Raw genomic sequence first — 19,260 nt, forward strand, 5'->3', positions numbered from 1 at the left:
GGCATTTTATCTGATAGTGATCTCACTGATAGTCTCATTATTAAGAATTGGCAACCATATGACTTTTTTTTTTTTTCCAGAGACAGAGAGAGAGTCAGAGAGAGGGATAGATAGGGACAGACAGACAGGAACGGAGAGAGATGAGAAGCATCGATCATTAGTTTTTCGTTGCAACACCTTAGTTGTTCATTGATTGCTTTCTCATTATGTGCCTTGACCATGGGGCCACAGCAGACAGAGTAACACCTTGCTCAAGCCAGCGACCTTGGGTCCAAGCTGGTGAGCTTTGCTCAAACCAGATGAGCCCACGCTCAAGCTGGTGACCTCAGGGTCTCGAACCCGGGTCCTCTGCATCCCAGTCTGAAGCTTTATCCACTTTGCCAGCACCTGGTCAGGCCCATATAACTTCTTAAAGTCCTCTGAGTCATGGTGGCCAGATAGCTTAGTTGGTTAGAGCATCATTCTGAAGTGCAGAGGTTGCCAGTTCGATCCCTGGTCAGGGCACATATGGGAACAGATTGATATTCCTGTCTCTCCCTCTCTCTCCCTTTCTCTCTCTAATATCAATAAAATAGCATTAAAAAAAAAGTTCTTTGAGTCATATAAACAAGCCACAGGAACCAGGAAGAGATTATTGAATAGGTACCTAATCAAATCAATAAATATTTACTTAATACTTCGAAGGCAGTTTAGTAGGTGGTGAAGCCTATCAAAAGCCTAGTTAAACCCAACTCTATTTGAGAAAGTAAGAAGTGTGTGTTTGATGGGGACGACTGTATTCTTAGACAATGTAGTAAAAAAAGAAAATAATAAAGGCTGTGTAAATGTTCTAGATTAAAGGAGGCTAAAGACACATGACCCAGACTGAATCCTGTATTGAAGGGGGGAAAAGTGCCTTAAATAAGATTACGGGATGAACTGATAAAATTGGAATATGAATAATATATTAGAATAAAATAGATAATGGGAGAAATGGGTGAAGGTGGTCAAACGGTAAAACTTTTAGTTAAAAGATGAATAAGTTCTGGGGATGTAATGTACAGACAGCATGGTGATTATGGTTAACAATACTGTACTACATATTTGAAATTGCTATAAGAGTACATTATAAAAGTTTTCAAGGTCCCGGTCAGTTGGCTCAGTAAATAGAGCATTGGCCCAGCATATGGACATCCCAGGTTCAATTCTTGGTCAGGGCATATAGGAGAAGTGGCCATCTGCTTCTCTTTCCTTCTCCCTCCCCCTCCTCTCCCTCTTTCCCTCCCACAGCCAAAGGCTTAACTGGTTTGAGCACTGGCACCCAGCACTGAGGATAGCTTGGCTGCTCCGAGCATCAGTCTCAGGTGCTAAAAAACAGCTCAGTTGATTTGAGCATTAATCTCAGATAGAGGTTGCCAGGTGGATCCCAGCCACAGTGCATGCAGGGAGTCTGTCTTACTATCTCCCCTCCACTCACTGAAAAAAAAAAAAGAAAAAATTCTCACAACATACAAAAGAGTTAACTATGTGAATTGATGGATATCTTAACTAATGTTTTTGTGGTAATCATTTTGCAATATATACATCTATAAAATCACTATGTTTTATACCTTAAATTTATCCAATGTTATATCAATAATATCTCAATAGAGCTGAAAAAAAAAGAATAAAATATCTAATATTTTATAATATTATTAGAGCATTTGATAGGTGCTGTCAGTGTAAATTACAGGATTTCAAAGATTTATTTAAAAAAAGACTTAAGATATATTAATCATTTTAAAAATATTGACTACAGCCTGACCAGGCAGTGGCGCAGTGGATAGAGCGTCGGACTGGGATGCGGAAGGACCCAGGTTCAAGACCCTGAGGTCGCCAGCCTGAGCGCGGGCTCATCCGGCTTGAGCAAAAAAAAACAAAAAAAACTCACCAGCTTGGACCCAAGGTTGCTGGCTCCAGCAAGGAGTTACTCGGTCTGCTGAAGGCCCCCGGTCAAGGCACATATGAGAGCAATCAATGAACTAAGGTGTCACAACGAAAAACTGATGATTGATGCTTCTCATCTCTCTCCATTCCTGTCTGTCTGTCCCTATCTATCTTTCTCTCTGACTCTCTCTCTGTCCCTGTAAAATAAAATAAAATAAAAATGAAAAAAAAAATATTGACTACATATTGAATGATACTTCAAATATATTGGATTAAATAAAATATATATATATATATTTTTAATCTTTTTTTTTTTTGTATTTTTTTCTGAAGCTGGAAACAGGGAGAGACAGACAGACTCCCGCATGCGCCCAACCGGGATCCACCCGGCACGCCCACCAGGGGCAACGCTCTGCCCACCAGGGGGCGATGCTCTGCCCCTCCAGGGCGTCGCTCTGTCATGACCAGAGCCACTCCAGCGCCTGGGGCAGAGGCCAAGGAGCCATCCCCAGCGCCCGGGCCATCTTTGCTCCAATGGAGTCTCGCTGCAGGAGGGGAAGAGAGAGACAGAGAGGAAGGAGAGGGGGAGGGGTGGAGAAGCAGATGGGCTTGTCTCCTGTGTGCCCTGGCCGGGAATCGAACCCAGGACTTCTGTACGCCAGGCCGACGCTCTACCACTGAGCCAACCGGCCAGGGCAAAAATCTTTTTTTTTTAAGATTTTATTTATTCATTATAGAGAGGGAGGGAGGGAGAGAGAGAGAGAGAGAGAGAGAGAAGGGGGGAGCAGGAAGCATCAACTCCCATATGTGCCTTGACCAGGCAAGCCCAGGGTTTTGAACTGGCAACCTCAGCGTTTCCAGGTTGATGCTTTATCCACTGCGCCACCACAGGTCAGGCAATAAAATATATATTGCTAAAGTTAATTTAACTTGCTCATTTTTACTTTTTAAATGTAGCCACTAGAAAATTTGTAACTATGTATGTGTCTCGATTATATTTTTATTGGCTCGGGCTGAGAGACAGGAAGCATATGCAAATGAGGCAACATGTTAACAATATAACAACAGATGCATCTGGGTAAAAGATATATAGGTTTCCTTTATAGTATTTCCAATTTTTGCAACTTTTCTGTAAATTTGAAATAATTTCCAAATAAACTCCTTAAAGAGTTTAGTTTTACATCAAAGATAAACAGGGAGCATTGGCCAGGCATATGGATGTCCCGGGTTTGATTCCTGGTCAGGGCACATAAGAGAAGCAACCATCTGATTCTCTAACCCTTCTCCACCTTTCTTTCTCTCTCCGCCCCTTCTTTCTCCCCCAAAACCTGAAGCCATGGCTCAATTGGCTGGAGCGAGTTGGCCTCTGGCTCTGAGGATGGCTCCATGGCCTCCACCTCAGGTGCTAAAAATAGCTCAGTTGCTGAGCAACAGAGCAATGCCTCAAATGGGCAGAGTATCTCCCTATGTGGGCTTGCCAGGTGGATCCCCATCAGGGTGCATGTGGGAGTCTACTTCTCTGCCTCCCCTGCTCTAACTTAATTAAAAAAAAAAAAAAAAAGAAGAAATACAGGGATTAAAAATAGATTTTTGGCCTTGGCCAGGTAGCTCAATTGGTTAGGATATCATCCTGATACCCCAAGGTTGCGGGTTTGATCCTTGGCAAGGGCACATGCAAGAATCAACCAATGAATGCATAAATAAGTGAAACAACAAAGCAATGTCTGTCTCTCTTTCTCTCTGTCTCTTCCTTCCTCTCTCTCTCTCCCTAAAATCAATAAGTAAAAAATAAAAATAAAAACAGAATTTGAAGATGGGCTCATATACTTATTTGAAGTTTAAAATGGGAAGAGGGTAGAAGAACAGATGTATTCTAAATATGACCAAGTTAGAGATGTCCAATATAATCAGGAGGATCTTGGTCTGAGATGACCTAATCAATATCATTATTACAGATTACCTTCAGAAAGGAAGCCCAATAACTACAGGAACTCACCCTTCTGGAAAGAAGGCATTGATGATCCGGTCCCCCAATGGGTTGATGGCAAGTTCGGGAATCCGCTGGAAATCTTCTCGGCTGTGAAGAGAATCACCTTGAGTTAGAAACCTTTGGCTCTTAGCATGAACTCCCACAGTCATGCAAGAGTACAAGCTAGCAAGGATATAACCTCCTGGAATTTACTTTTGTGGCAAATTATACCAAATAACTGCAAAGAATAGCACTTTAACAGCTGCCAAGTGTTTCTTGCACCATGTTAGGAGTGCAGGAAGCCAGATTTAACTGTGCCACATTCCAGTGAATTTAGCACACAGGTTACACGTCAATAAACCACTGAAAAGCAAATACTCAGTTGTCCCTGTAAATGATTCCTTAAACATTACCATTTTGTACTTAGTTATTAAGTTTGGAGAATGAACAGCAAATGTGAAGTACCAAACACCACAGAGCTTGAACATAGGACCAAAAATTCAGAGGGGCCTCTGTACCCTTCACTGGAAGATCTACAGCACTATGACATGCAAGTAACTCTTAGAAATGCTTAAGTTCAAGGAAATAATAAAATGTGACAACTGATTACCAGACTTCCTTACTATGAGTCAGACTTTCTCTCAATTGTCTTCTACAGACCAGAGTTAGATAAGTATTTAACCTTCGAACAGGGCAAGGGTAGTTATCTTGGAAGTTATGCTGAAGTATTATTAGTTATTCTTCATTGTATGCACAGTATGTGCTGCTCTAACTCTTTTATATACATCACCTCATTTCTTAATGCCAACATTCTCTCTAGCCCCTTTTAGAGCTGAGGAAATTGAGTCAGTGAGATAAAGTAATTTGCCCTGACCTACAGAGCTAGTTAAGTGGCAGAACTGTGATTTAAATTTAAGTCTGTAAGTCAAACACATGTTCTTTTTTCTCTAAAAAATACATTTCTTTTCCATATTAAACTTTTTGAAAGAAAGGTGTTCAATAAGTATGTTTTAATCTTTTTTTTTTCTAGCAAGCAAGAGAGAGAGGGATAGAAAGACAGGAAAAGAGAGAGATGAGAAGAGATGAGAAGCATCAACTCATAGTGGCAGCACTTTAGTTGTTAATTGATTGCTTTCTCATATGTGCCCTGACCGGGGGGGGGGGGGGGGAGAGGGGCAGCTGAGCCAGTGACACCTTGCTCAAGCAAGCAATCTCTGAGCTCAAGCCAGTGACCATGGGGTCATGTCTATGATCCCACACTCAAGCCAGAGACCCTGTACTCAAGCTGGAACCTATGGTCAAGCCAGATGAGCCTGCAATCAAGCCAGTGACCTCAGGGTTTCGAACCTGAGCCCTCAGCATCCCAAGTTGACGCTCTATCCACTGCGCAACCATCTGATAAGGCTTAAAAAAAACTTCTTGATTGCCTGACTAGGTGGTGGCACAGTGGATAAAGCGTCGAACTGGGATGTGGAGGACCTGGGTTCGAGTCCCCAAGGTCGCCAGCTTGAACGTGAGCTCATCTGGTTTGAGCAAGGCTCACCAGCTTGAGCCCAGGGTTGCTGCCTCGAGCAAGGGGTCACTCGGTCTGCTGGAGCCCCCCCAGTCAAGGCACATATGAGAAATCAATCAATGAACAACTAAGGAACCGCAACAAAGAATTGATGTTTCTCATCTCTCTCCCTTCCTGTTTGTCTTTATCTGTCCCTCTCTCTGAATCTTTGTCTCTCACACAAGAAAAAAAAAACACACAAAAAAACTTCTTGATTAATATTCTGTGCCAATATAAAGGTGTTTACAATGCAACTATACTATACTCTTCAAAAAATATCAATGTCATGAAGGACAGAGAAAGACAGAGGATTGTTTCAGATCAAAGGGGACTAAAGAGACATAAAACTAAACTCGATGTGGCCCTGGCTGGTTGGCTCAGCGGTAGAGCGTCGGCCTGGCGTGCAGGGGACCTGGGTTTGATTCCTGGCCAGGGCACATAGGATAAGCGCCCATTTGCTTCTCCACCCCCACCCCCTCCTTCCTCTCTGTCTCTCTTTTCCGCTTCCGCAGCCAAGGCTCCATTGGAGCAAAGATGGCCCGGGCGCTGGGGATGGCTCCTTAGCCTCTGCCCCAGGCGCTAGAGTGGCTCTGGTCGCGGCAGAGAAACGCCCCAGAGGGGCAGAGCATCGCTCCCTGGTGGGCGTGCCAGGTGGATCCTGGTCGGGCACATGGCGGGAGTCTGTCAGACTGTCTCTCCCCGTTTCCAGCTTCAGAAAAGTACAAAAAAACAACAACAACAAAAAACTAAACTCGATGCATAATTCTAGACTAGGAGAAAAATTGCTATGAAGAACATTACTGAGCCAATAGGTAAAAATAAAATATGAGCCATATAGACTATGAAATATTATATAATTGTGCTATATCAAAATGCTAAATTTCTTTCTTTTTTTTTAGCAAAAGAGAGAGCAACAGAGAGCAAAGACAGAGAGGGACAGACAGGAAGGGAAAGAGATGAGAAGCATCAATTCTTTGTTGTGGCATCTTAGTTGTCATTGATTGCTTTTTCATATGTGCCTTGACAGGGATTGAGGGTCCAGCAGAGCCAGTGACCCTTTGCTTAAGCCAGCAGCCTTGGGCTCAAGCCAGTGACCTAGGACTTCAAAACAGTGACCTTTGGGCTCAAACCAGCAACCACAGGGTCATGTCTATGACCCCATGCTCAAGCCAGCGACCCTACGTTCAAGCTGGTGAGTCTCCGCTCAAACCGATAAGCCCACACTCAAGCTGGCAAACTCAGGGGTCTTGAACCTGGGTCCTCTGCCCAGGCTGACATTCTATCCACTGTGGCACCGCCTGGTCAGGCAAAATGCTAAATTTCTTGATTTTGATATGAGAACGTTCTTGTTATAGGAAATACACACTGAAGTATGGGGCAAAATGTTTATAATCTGGGTATAAATTATGTGAAAGAATATAAATGCTGCCTGACCAGGTGGTAGTGCAGTGGATAGAGCGCCAGACTGGGATGCAGAGGACCCAGGTTCGAGACCCCGAGCTCGCCAGCTTGAGCGCGGGCTCATCGGGTTTGAGCAAGGCTCAGCAGCTTGGACCCAAGGTCGCTGGCTCGAGCAAGGGGTTACTTGGTCTGCTGTAGCCCCACGGTCAAGGCACATATGAGAAAGCAATCAATGAACAACTAAGATGTCGCAACGAAAAACTAATGATTGATGCTTCTCATCTCTCTCCGTTCCTGTCTGTCCCTATCTATCCCTCTCTCTGACTCTCTCTCTGTCTCTGTAAAAAAAAAAAAAAAAAAGAATATAAATGTAATACATCTGGTTCTGGCCTTCAAGATATTTACTAACAGAAGAGATAAAATTTACTCCTCCACCCTCTCTGTACTAAATGCTAATGTTCCTGTTTACCCCTGAGCCTTCAACACTGTTTCTCTTCTGGTTTAACATTTACACAGTGCTTAATTCAAGTTCATCTCCACATATCCAGTGGTGACACAGGTAGAAACTAACCTAGGAGACTGAGCACAAAGCTCTGAAACAATAACAATGGATTCTAATCTTCCTTGATCATTTAGGATAATAATTTTTACAGCAGTGAATGAACCAGAAGTCATTCATAAGATAATTGGGTTGCTTAAGATGATAAAAGACAAATGAAATTACTAAGGTCTTGATTTAATTCAACAAACATGAACTAAGTTCTTATTACATAATTTGTAATGTAATACAAAGTCCACATTATCACCAAAATAAACTTTTCTAGTTTGACAAGAGGTAAAGAAACAATAATTATTCCCTTTTAAACAAATATTAAGGCTGATCTGAATTGTGTGGCCACATACTTCAGTTTAATGTCTAACAAGCTTAAGTAATTTTAGCTGAGAAAAGACACAGTTTAAATACCAGGTCTAAGAAAGAAAGGAAAAGAAAAAAGAGAGAAAAATAAATAAATAAATAAATATAAATATCGGGTCTAGAATGAAGTGACTGAGTACACAACCTAGCTTGAAGTTCTTCAGTCTCAATAAAGTATCTAGTCTTGGACTTCTAATGTTAACAAGTAGTTAAACCCTGTCCTTTGACACTTTAGCCTTAGAATTAAGATAGTATCATACAATACTGTTCTATAAGACCAATGAGAATTCTGTTTAAAGTATCAAAATAAAAAGAAGAGCATAAATATATAGTTTTTAGCCCTGACCAGTGGCTCAATGTACATACCATCATCCTGGCACACTGAGGTTACAGGTTCACTCCCCAGTCAGGGCATATACGAGAAGCAACCAATGAATGCAAAACTAAATGGAACTAAGAGGAAGAACAAGTTGATGTTTCTCTCCCTCCTCTCTGCTCTCTGCTCCCTCTCTCTCTCTCCCCCCCTTTATCTTCCCCCTACCTTTCTCAAATCAATGGAAAAGTTAAAAAATAAAACAAAAAACATTCCAAGGAATCTACACAAATGCAAGATTTGTTTGACATGTAGATTTGTGTATACTCATAAAAAAGTACACCAATATTATATTCTACATCATAGTATACCTAGGAAAATCTTCATAGAGGATACAAGAAATTCCCAATAAAGAGTGGTTTCCCAGACATTCATGGGCAAAGGGATGCTCTGAAAAACCAGATTTGGAGAGACCTTTAGTAACCAGAAGTGCCAGCCCTCTACACTGATCTTCACTGCGCAAATCCCTTCTCTTCCTCCAAGAGTTAGCCTCACAGTTAACTGCTTATATTTTAAGGACCCAGGATTGCTGCTTAGATGACTTATACATAATGGAGACATTAAAATCTCCGGATTGATCGAACATACACATGGGAATGCATTCAATTAAGAAAAGTTTCCCATATTTAGCATAAGAGACATATCATTTATTATTTATATTTATAACATAATTATGTAAACTTATTAATATAGAAATGACAATAATTTTCATTATTTAAAACATTTAATATTTTAACTTAAATTGATAAAAGAGCCCAGGCCATCATTCCACAGCACCTAGCTTACCAGCTCAATCCTAGGGTCAGTGGCTCAATCTCAGGGTTGCTGGCTCAATCCTGAGGATGCCAGCTCCATACTAAGGTCATCAGTTCAAGGTCTGATTGGGTCAGGTATGAGAAGCAATCAATAGCCTTACCTGTGGTGGTACAGTAAACAGAGCATCGACCTAGGACAATGAGGTCCCAGGTTCGAAACCCTGAGGTCGCCAGCTTGAATGTAGGCTCATCTGGCTTGAGCATAGGCTCACCAGCTTGAGTGGGGGCGGGGGAGTAGCTAGCTTGAGCATGGGATCATTGAATGATCCTATGGTCACTGGCTTGGCTGGAGTCCCCTAACGCTCTATCAAGGCACTAATGAGAAGCAATCAATGAACACCTAAAGTGCTACAACTACGAGTTGATGCTTCTATTCTTTCTCCCTTCCTGTCCATCTATCTATCTATCTGTCTGTCTGTGTCTCTTTCACTTAAAAAAAAAGAAGCAATCAATGCGTGCATAACTAAATGGAACAATAAGTTGATGCTTCTCTTGCTCTTCCTCCCCCCCTTCTTCTCTCTCAAAAATCAATGGAAAAAAATTTATAAAATAATTTTATTGCTGTTTTGATAATAAAATTCTCTTGATACATAGTGTCAATAAGTGCTGAACCCAGTCTTTGCTAGTTGTTTTAAGTGTTCAAGGGTCAAAATGGCTTATTGCAAGACTGCATCCGACTTTGGTTGAGAATGGTGGGCACATACATGTTTAACCCCTCTCATTTTCTAAAACCCCCTGAAATGTCAGCAAAAATTTATACAAGGGACTATATCTGCGACATGAATAACCAGGGTGGGAGGAGTATATTAGTAGACAAGAGATTTTGACAAATTCTGGAAGTCAGAAAATAGATGCAAACATAGGGACGGGTAAAAACAGAAAGCCCATAAAAAGGCTGTGGTGGAGCAGAGAGCCATTCTGCCCTTCAGAGGCTCAGCAAGGCACTACACTCAGAGTTGTCAGGTAAGGGAAGTAGCATTCAGGGTAATTAATTTAAAAAACTTTAAAGAATAGGCCAGCTGCCCACTGCTGCCAAAGCACATTCCAAAAGTATAAAGCCATTTGTCTGTAAGACAAAAACAGAGGACTGTTATGGAAAGACTGGAAGATCTACCTAGGCAGGACTCTCAGCGTGGAAGGTTGGCTACCCAGGAGCACAGTCCTTTTATTTGGGGGAGGGGGTTGGAAGTCTGTTCCCTTGCTCTCTGACCATATAACTTAAAGTGAGGCCTACCAACTTAATGGTCCTTCTCAGAGTATGGAAGGGAAAGATCTGTGGAGAAACCAATCACAAACAAACCCATGACAGTTTTTCTACAGTAATCCATCCAGGCCTTTTCATAAATATGGACAATCAAGGCGCACCAGATTTGGGGAAAATTAATTAACACAAAAGAGTAGAATCAAGATGAATACAGCCCTGGCAAGGTACTTCAGTTGGTTAGAGCGTTGTCCTGACATGTCAAGTTTGTGGGTTCGCCTGACCAGGCGGCAGCACAGTGGATAGAGTGTCGAACTGGGATGCGGAGGACCCAGGTTCAAGACCCTGAGGTCGCCAGCTTGAGCGCGGGCTCATCTGGCTTGAGTATAAAGCCCACCAGCTTGGACCCAAGGTTGCTGGCTCGAGCAAGGGGTTACTCAGTCTGCTGAAGGCCCGCGGTCAAGGCACATATGAGAAAGCAATCAATGAACAACTAAAGTGTCACAACGAAAAACTGATGATTGATGCTTCTCATCTCTCTCTGTTCCTGTCTGTCTGTCCATATCTGTCCCTCTCTCTGTCTCTGTCACACACACAAAAAAATTAAAACTTCTGTGCTTCAAAGAACACTATAAAGAGTAAAAAGGCAATCTACAGAACTGGAGAAAATATTTGCAAACCACATACCTGAAAAGAGTCTAATATCTAGAGTACAAGAAGTCCTACAACTTAACAAAAGGACAAACAATACAACTAAATAATAGGCAAAAGACATGAATAAGCATTTCTCCCAAGATATACAGTGGTACCTAGAGATACGAATTTAATTCGTTCTGTAACCGAGCTCGTAAGTCAGTCAACTCATATATCAAACTGCCGATACTAGACCCGTGCGCCAGCGCGCCAACTAGCGGCAGCTTCCCGAATCACGACTAGAATCGTATCTCAGAATTTCGCTTGGATCTTGAACAAAAATATGGACCGAGTCACAGCTCATATCTTAAGAAATTTGTATGTTGGTCTGCTCATATCTCAAGGTACCACTGTACAAATAAACAACCAGCACACAAAATAGTGCTCAACATCATTAACCACTAGAGAAATACAAATAAAAACCACAATGATATACCACTCACACCCACTCAGATAGTTAGAACTGAGACAGATAATAAGTATTGATGAGGATGTGTAGAAGTTTGAACCCTGAGATGTTGCTGGCAGGAATGTAAAATGGTACAGCTGCTTGGGAAAACAGTATGGTGGTTCCTCAGTAAATTAAGCATAAAATTACCAAAAACCCAAATTCTACTCCCAGGTATATGCTCTAAATAATTAAAACATATGTCCACACAAAAATGTTCATAGTAGTACTGTTCAAAATAGCCTAAAGGTGTATAAAACCCAAATGTCTACCAACTGATGAATGAATAAAACATGACGTTAAATGAAAGAAGCCAGTTGGCCCTGGCTGGTTGGCTCAGTGGTAGAGCATCAGCCTGGCCTGTGGAAGTCCCAGGTTCGATGCCCGGTCAGGGCACACAGGAGAAGCGACCATCTGGTTTTCCACCCCTCATCCTCCCCCTTCTCTCTCTCTCTCTCTCTCTCTCTCTCTCTTCCTCTCCCACAGCCATGGCTTGAATGGTTCAACTAAGTTGGCCCCGGGTGCTGAGGACGGCACCATGGCCTCACCTTAGGCACTGAAATACCTTGGTTGCCAAGCAATGGAGCAGTGGAACCAGATGGGCAAAGCATCACCCTGTTAGGGGGCTTGCCAGGTAGATCCTGGTTAAGGCACATGCAGAGTCTATTTCTCTGCCTCCCCACCTCCCTGCTTCTCACTTAATTAAAAAAATAAATAAAAAAGCCAGTCATAAAAGGCCATATGCTGTATGATTCCATTTATATAAAAAATAGAGAAAGAGAAAGAAAGTACATTAGTGGTTGCCAGAGAAATGGAAACAAGACTGCTTAATAGGTAAGAGGTTTCCATCTGTGTAGATAGAAAATGTTCTAGAACTAGATAGTGGTTATGGTAACACAACATTGTGAATATACTTAATGCCACTGGATAGTACACTTTAAAATGGTAAATTTTATGTTTGCTTTTATTAGAAAAGAATAAGGAAAAAAAAGAATAAGAAAAAGCACTTAGTGTCTTTGCACACAGTAGGTATTCCATAGTCATTGATTTTAATGACTGTGCAGCATGGTTTTTGGTCAATCCCAGTTTCTAGTTATAGCAGATTTTGCCTGAACAAACATAGCCCTATGGATTTACCAGCATTCTCTAGCTCTTCTGCCTGAAGGTGTGTATCAAGGCTTAGGAACTGTATTCTTTACCCCTTTATGCTATAGTTTTAGAAGCCTTTCACAAAGTACTTAACTGCTTTCTGCCAGCCACGAGAAAGGCAAGCAGTTTCATTCTATACCAGTCAATCAAAGCTGAGGAACAGCAGTAACAAAAGGTTTTACTCGGAGTTAGGTTGGGAGGAGGCATATTTTCATTTGACTGATAAGAAAATTAAAAATATAAAATGATATAGCATTATATTACTCTGAAATCATATAGTTACTCTAGACCAGTTATGACATTTAGGGCAGAATAATTCTTTGTTGTGGTAGGATGTCCAGCGCACGGTAGGATGTTTCAACAGTATTCCTGGCCTCTACCCACTAGATGAATGTAGCATTCCTCAATCATGACAATTAAAAATGTCTCCAGCCTGACCAGGAGGTGGCACAGTGGACAGAGCGCCGACCTGGAACACTGAGGACCCAGGTTAGAAACACAGAGGTTGCCGGCTTCAGTGTGGGCTGATCTGGCTTGAGCATGGGCTCCCAGCTAGCGTGCAGGGTCACTGGCTTGAGTCCAAAGTTGCGGGCTTGAGGAAGGTGTCACTGGCTCAGCTGGACCTACCCCCCCCCCCCCCAGTCAAGGCATGTATGAGAAAGCATCAATGAACAACTAAGGTGCTGCAACTATGAGTTGATGCTTCTCATCTCTCTCCCTTCCTGTCTGTCTGTCTCTCTCTTTCTCTTGCTAAAAAACAAAAAAAATAAAAGTCTCCAGCTATTTTGCCACCCAGGGGCAAAATAGCTCTATGTTGAAAACTACTGCTGTGGACTAAAATATTGACTATCCTAACTAACATTAATACATAAAAAGTGAAGCCTGACCAGGCGGTGGCGCAGTGGATAGAGCGTCGGACTGGGATGCCGAGGACCCAGGTTCGAGACCCCGAGGTCGCCAGCTTGAGCACAGGATCATCTGGTTTGAGTAAAAAGCTCACCAGCTTGGACCCAAGGTCGTTGGCTCCAGCAAGGAGTTACTCAGTATGCTGAAGGCCCGTGGTCAAGGCACATATGAGAAAGTAATCAATGAACAACTAAGGTGTCGCAATGTGTGCAATGAAAAACTAATGATTGATGCTTCTCATCTCTTCGTTCCTGTCTGTCTGTCCCTGTCTATCCCTCTCTCTGACTCTCTCTCTGTCTCTGTAATAAATAAATTAAAAAAAAAAAGCATATAAAGAGATGTACCCTAGGGTTATGGGTTGTGTTGGTAAATAAGAGAGAGGACAAAATAACCTGACCATCTTGGATTGCTATGGGTCAACCTCCTAAAGGCTAATATGTTTGGGAAAGGGTAGTGGGGAAAAATAAAGAGAGTGTTGAAATTTTCAAAAGTACATTCTCAGGACCAGAACAATGACTACCCAAACTAAGGGGAGTTGAAGTAAAGCAGCAAGCAACTAGTGAGATATATAATGTGGGCATTCTGCTTATTTACTCCCTTTTGGATCAATGATGCTTAAAGATAAGTGAAGAAATGGTCCCTGTTCTCTGCATGCCAGATGCCTATCTGTCTATCACTGGATAAAGGCAGCTATTCAGACATCACCAGAAAACAAAGGAAGGAACTGCCTACCTGAGAGTCCCATTCTCTCCTTTGTCCAGGCTGGTGAACCGGCTGTAGAGGCGGGTGATCTGACTGTGAGAAACTAAAGAACACAAAATTAGTCCCAGTTGGAGTCATCCTCAACTCAAACTGAATGACTGTGGCCCTTTGGAAGCCAGCTGTCTTTCTGGTCAGAACCTACCATTAAATGTTTCAAAGTGAACAAAATGGAGAGATGTCTCAACTCTAACTCATCTCTACAGTTTCAATGAATTAGGAAATAAACTAAATTACTGTACTAGCATTCAAAATTGACTCTCAGAAATGAAGTCTAGGCTTAATTAAGACTATGTGTTAAATATCAGGTAGTTAAGCCTGACCAGTGGTGGCGTAGTGAATAGAATCAACATGGGATGCTGAGGTCCCAGTTTCGAAACCCTGAAGTCACTGGCTTGAGTGTGGGATCACTGACCTGATCCCATGGTCACTGGCTTGAGCCCAAGGTTTCTGGGCTTGTGCAAGGGGTCACTGGCTCAGCTGGAGCTCCCTGGTCAAGGCACGTATGAGAAGCAATCAATGAACAACTAAAGTGCCGCAACTATGAGTTGATGTGTCACATCTCTTACCCTTCCTCCCTCTCTTTCTCAAAAAAAGAAAAAGAAAAAAAGTCAGGTAGTTAAGACTTAACAACACAAAGCCAATTTTAGTTTAAAAGGAAATTGTGAAACTTTTACCTTTCAGTTCTCTCACATAGAGGCTATGAAAATGCGTACTTTGATTAAAAACACACACTTATTGGCCACAGCTGGTTAGCTCAGTGGATAGAGCATCGGCCCAGCATGCAGAAATCCTAGGTTTGATCCTTGGTCAGAGCACACATGAGAAGTGGCCGTCTGCTTCTCTACCCCTCCCTCTTCCACTACTCTCTCTCTCTTCTCTTCTCACAGCCAGTGGCTCAGCTGGTCCAAGCACTGGCCTCAGGCACTGAGGACAGGTTGGTCAATTCGAGCATTGGCTCTAAACAGGGTTGCCCAGTAGATCCTGTTTGGGAGTCTGTCTCTCTATCTCCCGTTCTCTCACTTAAAATAAATAAATAAGTAATAAAAAGTAAAAATACATACTTATTTTTAAAAATACATGTATTAATCAGTTTGAGGTTTTAGTCTGGCACTGTCAGGCAGGGAATTTGTACTGAATTTAAGACTGGGCCACTCAAACAGATTCTATTTTTAAAACCCGGTTTACTCCTGCACCAAGCAGTAATGGCTTTATCTTTTCCCTCACTACTGACCTTTCCCTCGGTAAAAGATCCCCACAGTCTTGGATCAGCTTTTCTGTGATTGCAGGAGCTCCCCTAATTTCCCAGTAATGAATGGGCTCCAAGAAAACAAATTAGGCAATTTGTAAAATTGTCATGTTATCATCAGATGACATCTACAAAGAACCTATTTTGCTCATTTTGGCTTAACTCAGGCTCAAGCTGACCATTAAAATAAGGTAACAACTGCATAATAAAACTAAAAAACGCAAAGAGAAATTTCTGGGAAATAGTTTAGTCTCCTGCAGACCACCGGTAGAAGGGGGGAAAAGTTATCAAAGGAGGTGGTGGCGCACTGGATAAAGCATCAACCTCAAATGCTGAGGTCACTGGTTCGAAACTCGGGGCTTGCCTGGTCAAGGCACATACGAGAGTTGTTGCTTCCTGCTCCTCCTCCCCTTCTCTCTTTCTCTCTCTCTTTAAAAATGAATAAAATCTAAAAAAAAAAAAACTTATCAAAAGAGAAAAGAAAACAGCCAAAGAGGGTGTGGCAAGTGTGGACTCTGTCCCAAGCTGTAGCTTCAGGGGTTTAAAGGGGTGGCTGAAAGAGGTGTGTGTGTGTGTGTGTGTGTGTGTGTGTGTGTGTGTCCCACTCTTGAAACAAAAATTTACTAGCAGTTTTAGGAATAATAAAACAGCCTGACCAGGCGGTGGAGCAGTGGATAGAGCGTCGGACTGGGATGCAGAGGACCCAGATTCGAGACCCCGAGGTTGCCAGGTTGAGCGCGGGCTCATCTGGTTTGAGCAAAAAGTTCACCAGCTTGAGCCCAAGGTCGCTGGCTTGAGCAAGGGGTTACTCAGTTTGCTGTAGCCCCACGGTCAAGGCACTTAAGAGGAAACAATCAATGAACAACTAAAGTGCCACAACAAAGATTGATGCTTCCCAGATGCTTCCCATCTCTCTCTGTCCTGTCTGCCTGTCCCTATCTATCCCTCTCTCTGACTCTCTGTCTCTGTCAAAAAAAAAAAAAAAAAAAAAAAGGGCCGGGGGAATAATAGGACAAAGTAAACGGGCACAGCGGGAGAAGCAGGAAGCTAGTGGCCCAAAGCTAGGCTGAAAAGACACACTAGTTGCAGCTGTGAGTGCTTCAGCATCAGGTTCCACCCCAAGCGAGGCTCAGTTCTGCTAAGGAGAAGGAACCAGATAATCTTCCCCAGTCAAGGCAAAGCCAGAGGGGTCCAGGCACTGAAGAAGCATTGTGGACCGTTCCGCCAGCCAGGCAGGTGTGAACATCTCGGTGTAAAGAGGACACTCGTGAGGATCAGTCTGACAGAATGATTTCCTTCATGGCACCAAGACTTACCAGTGAGAGATAAGTGAAGACGGCTATGGAGTGAACTAATGAACTCCATGAGAGGAAAGTACTTAGCAAAGTAAGTATCTGGCACACTCCAGGTTAGCTATTATCATCTAATATCATAAGCCGGAAGGCACAGTTTTACCCTGCACTGATTAATCTCCACCCTTCTCCTGACTCTACCAGCCATAGCCATTTTCTTCAGGAACCTGCACTAGTTTACTCTAGCATAGGCCAAGGGGCTCAAAGTCTGCTATAAAACTCAAGTTTCTTTTAGTGTAACAAAATTAACTAATGAATAACTAACTTTCCCAAAAGATTTTTTTGAAAAAGAATTTGTTCACAATCTCAACAGCATGGTTTTCATTTGTTCATATACCATCAAATATCAGTCACTTGTATACTTTACATAGTTGTGATAGCTTACTTTTCATTTATTAATTCATATTTTTTTCTATATTGTTTTGGAGTCCTTTTTAATAACTGCATATTATCAGTCCACTGGATCAGTTTTTAGTAGCATATTATATAGTTCAGATTACTTTTCTTCAACAAAAAAAACATTCAAATTGAAAAGTCTCTGTAACAATTGAGTTTCCCAGTCTCCCTTGCCAGAGGCAAACACTATTACCGGATTCTTATGAATCCTTCTAGAAATTCCATACGTATAAACATAAGCATGCATAGTGATTTATGCAACTTTAAAACTGGAAGGAATGTTGTCACCTAGTCCAACCCATTCAACTAATAAATGAACCATCAGACATCTTTCTAATCTAGATCACCACTTGAAAGAACTGGGCATTGAAACCTCTTACAGTACAATTTTTAGAATTCCCTTAGTAAGTAATGGTACGGCATTTGCAACCCATATTTCTGAATAAAAGATCAGTTCATAACTGCTTGAGTTCATAACTTACCAATATGCTAAAAATAAATATGTAAAGCCTAACCAGGTGGTAGCATAGTGGCTAGAGCACTGGCTTGGGATGCTGAGGACCCAGGTTTGAAACCCCAAGGTCACGAACACAGATTGAGCACAGGGTCACTGGCTTGAGCATGGAATCATTGACATGATCCCAAAGGTTGTTGGCTTGAAGACCAAGGTCACTGTCTTGCACAACAAGTCACTGGCTGGCTGGAGCCCTCCTTACCCCTTCAAGACACATGAGAAATCAATCAATGAACAACTAAAGTGACATAACTACAAGTTGATGCTTCTCATCTCTCTCCCTTCCTGTCTGTCTCTGTCTCTCTACCCCTCTCTCTCTCCCTCCCCCCCTCTCTAAACAGAATAATAATAATAATAAATGCTAACACTTGGCACTTATTGTATAACAAGCACTATTCTAAGTAGTGTACATAATTTATCTCATTTAATTCTCATAAGAATCCTATAATTATTCCCATTTACAGATGACAAAACTGAGGCTTACAAGTAATTCTTACCTAAAATTACTTTCCTCAAATCACTTAGATTAAATTTCAAATACTGGCTAAAACAGTCATACATGAATTCTAGTCAATTTAGACAAAGGAAAAATTGTTTAAATTTTTCATTGATTGCAGTGCAAAGCTTTCATATTAAATATAAAGTCAGTTTTCCTCAACTATGCTATATTTTTTTATAGACAAGTACAGTGTGTCTGTAAAGTCATGGTGCAGTTTTGACCGGTCACAGGAAAGCAAGAAAAGACAATAGAAATGTGAAATCTGCACCAAACAAAAGGAAAACCCTCCCAGTTTCTGTAGGATGATGTGGCAGCATGTGCACATGCACAGATGATGACGTAACACCGTGTATACAGCGGAGCAGCCCACGACCATGCCAGTCGAGATGTGGATGGTACAGAGGAAAGGTCAGTGCGTTCTGTGGCTGGCTAAATTTGAATCCGTGACCAAAGTGCAACATGAATATCGGCATGTTTATAACGAAGCGCCACCACATAGGAATAACATTACTCGGTGGGATAAGCAGTTGAAGGAAACCGGCAATTTGGTGGAGAAACCCCGTTCTGGTAGGCCATCAGTCAGTGACAAGTCTGTAGAGGCTATACGGGATAGCTACCTAAGGAGCCCTAAAAAATCTGTGCATGAGCCCACATCGAACTGCACTGAATAGGTATGAACCTGGGAGAGTTTTCCTTTTATTTGGTGCAGATTTCACATTTCTATCATCTTTTGTCGCTTTCCTGTGAGTGGTCAAAACTGCATCATGACTTTACGGACACACTGTAATTGTACATACTTAACTTTAAGTGTTTCTGACTGACAGTTTCTCAAACTAAGAAGCAGATGAAGATAGGACAAATTCTTTCCTCCCTACCCCACCCTCAGATATCTGTTGTTTTTATTCTTCTAAATCTTTTATATTATGCTAAAATTAATGCTTTAAAAGTCCACTCTGCAATAATACTGTAACAACTATGTATAGTGTCAGGTGAATACTAGACTTATTTGTGTGATCACTTTGTAAATTATATTACCATCTAATCAGTATGTCATACACCTGAAATCAATATATTGTGTGTCATTTGTAATTGAAAAGAGTTTATTAAAAAAATAATAAAATAAAAATATACTCTGCCTCTGGGCAGTAACTGAATAAATTGAT

General features: G+C 41.8%; 1 protein-coding gene across 1 annotated transcript in view; it reads right to left on the bottom strand.

Annotated features, from left to right (window-relative positions):
• Nucleotides 1-19,260, bottom strand: part of CHP1 (calcineurin like EF-hand protein 1) — a 40,847-nt gene that overhangs the window by 17,424 nt on the left and 4,163 nt on the right. The window contains exons 2-3 of the mRNA XM_066341509.1: nt 14,061-14,133; nt 3,902-3,982 (exon numbers count right to left, since the gene is read on the bottom strand). Of these exons, the coding sequence (XP_066197606.1) occupies nt 3,902-3,982; nt 14,061-14,133 (154 nt within the window). The remainder of the gene's footprint in view (nt 1-3,901; nt 3,983-14,060; nt 14,134-19,260) is intronic.

The sequence above is a fragment of the Saccopteryx leptura genome, chromosome 6, assembly GCF_036850995.1.
Source record: "Saccopteryx leptura isolate mSacLep1 chromosome 6, mSacLep1_pri_phased_curated, whole genome shotgun sequence".
Taxonomy (NCBI): domain Eukaryota; kingdom Metazoa; phylum Chordata; class Mammalia; order Chiroptera; family Emballonuridae; genus Saccopteryx; species Saccopteryx leptura.